The 5,936-nt window shown below is 42.4% G+C and overlaps 1 protein-coding gene across 1 annotated transcript; it reads right to left on the reverse strand.

Annotated features, from left to right (window-relative positions):
* Positions 1-768: 768 nt before the first annotated feature.
* On the reverse strand, positions 769-4,032 carry LOC129723254 (fork head domain-containing protein crocodile). Its single transcript, XM_055677358.1, has one exon. The coding sequence runs from the start codon at positions 3,429-3,431 to the stop codon at positions 2,211-2,213; it is 1,221 nt and encodes a 406-aa protein (XP_055533333.1). The 5' UTR covers positions 3,432-4,032; the 3' UTR covers positions 769-2,210.
* Between the last annotated feature and the right edge of the window lie 1,904 nt (positions 4,033-5,936).

The raw sequence follows: 5,936 nt of genomic DNA on the forward strand, positions 1-5,936 counted from the left end.
TTATCACCAACAAATAATTTCAAATTTTTGCAAATTAAAAACTTTTCAATCGCCTGAACAAGGCTACAACTGTGATATGAATAATGCAACAACTAAAGAAAATTGTACAATTTTCTTGAAAATAGACAATGAATGAAATAAAATTTAAAAATGGCGCCCCAAATCATATGCAATGTTGGCTCTATACCCACTTTAATTAAATTACCGACCACTCAACAACTGAGACATTCATCGAAGTTTTTTTATTTTACTAGTTTTCGACAGTATTTCCAAGATTCTCGGCAAAAGAAATTTCAAAAGTTGCTAGTTCACGGCAGAGTGTTCGTTTCATAAGGTGTATAAAGCTTTACTGAGCTAAATTAGGTGTGTATGTTTGCTACTAACTCACAAAACAAGTCACCGATCATTTTCGATTTTTTTGACCGCTGATGTTTCAACCATCAACATAAACTTAATGTTAATTGGTTTATTGGTAATTGGTTAGAATTGGTAATTGGTAAGAATTTTGATTATTGTTTGTTTGTAATCATATTTTTGCATTTCGACATTAAGAACTGGAGCTCACATTAGAAGCCGTACCATTTGCATTTATTATCACTGTTTTCTATACCTACTTTTTCCAATTAGCTAAAATGAATAAAGAAAAAAAAACTCGATACGAGGCTACCCTCTTCAATACCCTTATTCTTCAGAGTGTTCTTTAATGTCGTGATACTTTAGCAAAAGAATGCAAATGAAACAACATTTTATAATCATTTTGATCGTTATATTCATGTTTTTTTTCTTTCTTTTTTATCGTTGGATTCGATAATATTTGAATTTATCACTAAATACTAGATTAATATTATATTATCTTGCAATGCACGTAGAGAGATTACTATGAAACAGAATGATGTATCCCACGGAAGGACAGTTAAACTTTGTATACACAGCAAGTAGAGAAACGATTCGCTTGCTACTTGTTCATTTCACGAATTTTGGTTGTACATTCACATCATCCTAGTAACTTACATCTTTTGTGGGTTTTGAACCTTTCTGCCTAAACAATAAACATACATGCTCGATTCCAGCCACGCGTTCGTTCCGTTTTCGTTATAGCACTACAAGCATGCTGAATCATAAACAAAATAGAAATGGGCCCTAACAGAAAAAATGAACTGAACAGATTCGTACCGGGTTGTTCTTCTCTTACAACTCTGTAATATAAAATTCAATCTAGAGCGAAACGCCGGTTCACTGGGGTTCGCACATACACATGTATACAATCACACACGCAAACGCACAAACTCACAGATTCGATTTTATAATACATCACATAGTTTGCTTAAAAGTTTAATCTGGTTATTATGCATGAAAACTTAGCGTTGCACATTCACCTAACCGCTCCTATTGTTTGGATCGAACTTTCAGTGGTTTTCTGTGCCACAGCAATATACATTACACACAGAGATAAGCAGTTTCGTCATGGTACATTCAGCGTATGATTCGATTTGACCGTTAATGCAATAGTTTTTCACTATATGTACAGTATTCCTATTTTTCTTTTCCTAGAAATTGCTACGAGAACACGTATCCCTTGCGGCGTGGCATTTTTGTTCGGAGAAATCTTGTTACCATTTACAAAGTCCTGTAAAATGTCTATTTTGAAACAACTATAACGAACTTTACGAATTGGCTCTGCAGAAGTATCGCTGGGTGCACAATTCAAGAAAGATATTTAGGAATGAGATGCTCGATTAAATCTAAACAGCTTGCGAACTTAGATTGAAAATAAATAAAAACCAGCACATCAGTCATTGTATTACCCCTTAAAACTAGCTGCGTCCATTCTTGCTGTGGTGCTCTCTTGCTTGTTTAATTGTGGCTAATTGAACTGGAATTCCTGGGAATAAGGCTGTGTATTAACATATCTATCGAATAGAAAAATATAAACCGATTCAAATAACCATTAGAACCCTATTTTATTCACAGCGAATTCCCACAAAAACGCACGAATGAAAATATTTTTCAAGGCCAAATAGCTCTCATTTTCGGCGAAGAAGCTTCTTGAACTGAAGAGCATACAGCATATGGTACTAATGGCAAGCAAGCCGACGGAACGTTAATGATTGATGCTTTCGAGCGCACTTCAGCAAGAGAGCACCTACTACAGCGTGAGAGATGCGATCGGAACAATAATGAATAGCCTAAAGCCCCGGAGATACCTATTCTTACACGTACTTGATACCGCAATCCTGGTAGTAGCCGACGTGCGACCGATAGTGCCCAAGATGACTCAGGTTGCCGGCGGTCAGGTGCCCGGCTGCCACAGCCGCCGCAGAACTACTAGCTGCACTGGGAATCACCGGAGGACTCGCGGATGTTATACTGTTGGTGGGACTGCCCGTATCCAGTTGGCAGTTGGTTTGACTGTGCTCGAAAACCATGTCCCGAAAACCAGACGAATGCTGCGATGATGTCGGAATGGTCGGTGTTGAAGAGCTCCCTCCGGAGGTATTTCCAATCGATTCCGGAGGTGTCTCTGGTGTGTACCAGCCTCCATGCGGAGGCGGATGATGAGCGCTGCTATGCTGGTGACGATATTGCGTTGATGTTGTCACCAAATGATCCTCGTTGAAGTGGTACGGGTAGGATGTGTGGTGCAGTCGTGGGTTGTAGACGTTCATTAGAGAATCCACCGTGAAACCATGGTCACCAGTGGAAAGGTGATTCATTTGAGTGGCCAGAGATTCGTGGCAGGAGTTCAGAAGAGTGGGGGTTAAGCTATCTTTAACCATGCACTGCGTCGCAAGATCTAGTCCCGGTTCACGTTTAAACTGATGGCTAAATTGTTTACCATCCAGATGAGATCCGCCCATAATTTTGATGGGCTTGATATCGCCCATTTTATCCTCGAGCATCATACTCTGACGCTTCGCCATTTCTTCTTTTTCTCTGAGGGCATCCTTCTTCTTGAAGCGTCGTCTACGGCGCAGAAAGGATCCATTGTCGAACATGTTGTACGAGTCTGGATCGAGCGTCCAGTAGCTTCCTTTTCCTGGCTTCTTGTCGTCACGTGGTACCTTGACGAAGCATTCGTTCAGGCTCAGATTGTGCCGAATCGAATTTTGCCATCCCTGCTTATTATCTCGGTAGTACGGGAACTTCTCCATGATATACTGATAGATTCCGTTCAGGGTAATCTTGCGATCAGCAACATTCTGGATGGCCATGGCAATCAGAGCAATATAGGAATAGGGTGGTTTCACCATTTCCTTGTTTTGATGGGCTGCCGTGAGAGCGTAGGCGGGTCCAGCATACGGATACCGTGAGTATTGATCGTACGGGTAGTGATGAGCCGATGTCATGGTGCCGGTATTCGCAGGATACCCCGGCTGCACATGACCGTAGTGCCGCGAGAAAGTATTCTGATCCGTGAACAAGGTATGCATCTTGAGGGATACACTTTTCAAACACACAATCAGTAAGCCAAGAAGGTCGCGTGTCTCAGCTGGATCACTTGCAGTTTGTTTGTAGTTTAAACAGCTAAATTTGTTATTCCCAACAATATTATCTTCCACAACAAGTTTGTGCAAATATTTTTTTCGCTAAACTGGTTTTCTCCGAGCTTGAGTCCACTCACACACTCGCACTAATCGTCTTGCTTCCAATAATGATAAAAACCCGGACCATTTACGAAAAAGGCGAGACGGTCGAAGGTACATATCACACCGACATTGTTTTCAATCAAAATTTCACTTTATTATCATAAACAACAGAAAAACACATCCACGACCGGTGCGGTGCCGACTCCGACTCAGACTAGTGGCCTCCGAGGTCTGCTGATAAATTCTCCGCTGCAGAATTGGCACAAACAGGCGGCGGCAAACGCGAGAGCACGGGCGAGCAGCAGCAGCAGATTTTGCTATTGCAGCGACGGGTTCCAACGATAAAATAACATATCAACACTCTTGGACGTCCAAAAATATACAAAAACAGTCAGGACCGATTAGCACACTAGCGGGACCGATGATGATGATTTTCCTCACTTCTTGCTGCGACGACACTGATTTAACGAAGCGCAGCAACCAGCGAGCAGCAGTTAAAACAGATCTCTACGCACAGACCATACACCAATACTGGTCCATTCGATTCTGGTGTGCCATGGTTACGGCTGAATCGGTGCACCATCTCGCTTCTGCACGTGCAGTCGCACTCTGGAGCGAGCGAGACATGCCGATTCATTCATACGCGCTTGACGGGGGTTGAGCAAGCGATGATGACTGTGTTCCGCTTTGGTGTGTTCTCTTCTACGCAGCTTACTCTGTACTGTGCGTGAAAAAGATGGAACGACTTTTACCTGCCTCCGTACTCGAACGAGACAACAACGCATTCGCCCTGCCCCTAGGAAAATCCCTTCCGAACACCATTCCCAGCGGCTGGAGCAGGATGACAGCAGTCAACTTTTCACTTCCGCAGGTTGCTTTCACACACTTGGCACAATCAGTCATCGTATGATCGGCGTCGGGGTTTACAAACAACAGGCGAAGGAAGAAACCGCACAGTCGATATCGCTCGGGTACCGGCTTAAATCGGTGGAAAGCGATATTTCCTATGTCACTTCCCCTACCTTTTTTCGCTAGTATTTATTTTCGCTATAATCACTGAAATAATATTATTTTATTATTCCACTTTTTTCTACATGTAGTTCTGGTTACTTCTTATGTCTCCATTGCGTGATGCGCGACTCCACCGCTTCCATCAATGGCGTCAATGGACGCCAGTTTCAAACTAGTGGCAGTCAACTGCCGTACACCAGGCGGTAGCCACCATTGAGAGCATGATAATTCCATCTGTCTGCCCAGAGCAGCGTGGCCACCGCCGCCATCGTCGTCGTCGCGTCGTAGAGCTAGTGCAGTGGTATAGTGTGACCTGCCTGCCCTCATCAATGACGATTCCGTTTTTTGTTCGTTCTGTGTCAGACAGCAGATAGTAGCAATTCAATGCGAATTGACAGATTGCAAAAGTTGAACAAAAAATCGGTGGATTTGTTTCAATAAATAAACATACGGACAATTAAATTACTTTAATAATATATTAACTGACAAGTTGAAACATAGTTGATGTTGTTATCATGGTTAACTGGCGATGACGGCGGTAGCCTTTTAATTTTAAAGCACATTGTAGGACCCTATTTATGATGAAATATTGTTATGGTATAATTTGTGCTGATCACATGAACTATGTCCTGTCAAATGAATGAAAATTCACTCGAAGGAGAATGACCTATCGAAATCTACTACATGGACTGAAAAGTCAGCCTATTAATGTGAAAACAATTTTTATGTAAAGACTGTAGAAAAATTGTTTTATTTGAAAACTGTTACACTAGCGATCCTGTAACATTTCGACACTAGTTTTGTAGTATTACGCGTGAAAATAGTAGTTTGTTTCACACCTCTTCATCCGAGGGGAATCGCTTGCAGTAGAGCTATATTTTAAACGAACCTGGAAACAATGGCTCATAACTAAATCTGGCGAATACGGAGGGTCGGGAACCAGTTCGTAGCGCAACTCCTTCAAATTATCGCGGGCAGAATGAACAAGAGTGTTGTCTTGGATAAACAGCACCCATATGCGGCTGTTTCGCTTCGATTGCAACTGATGATATATCATCTTGAAAAACCCCTAAAAATACTGGCTAACACTTTACAGGCCAATAATTGTTGAGGACCACTCTCAAAAACCACTCGACCGACTGCCAATTAGACTCAGGAGGGCAGGAGAAGGCGAATGAACCACGAACTGCATGAGCTGCTTGTGGAGTCATCTATCGTCCACACCGTCAAGATTCGCAGGATGCGGTAAGCTGAGCATGTCGTAAGGATGTCGGACGACAGCCCGGTAAAGATGGTCCTTGAAACCAATCCGCGAGGGACGAGACGGAGAGGTACACA

Source organism: Wyeomyia smithii, chromosome 2 (assembly GCF_029784165.1).
Source record: "Wyeomyia smithii strain HCP4-BCI-WySm-NY-G18 chromosome 2, ASM2978416v1, whole genome shotgun sequence".
Taxonomy (NCBI): Eukaryota; Metazoa; Arthropoda; class Insecta; order Diptera; family Culicidae; genus Wyeomyia; species Wyeomyia smithii.

What these genes read in the sequence shown, in the direction of transcription:
- LOC129723254 (XM_055677358.1), bottom strand. Translation starts at nt 3,431, where the DNA reads ATGCATACCTTGTTCACGGATCAGAATACTTTCTCGCGGCACTACGGT.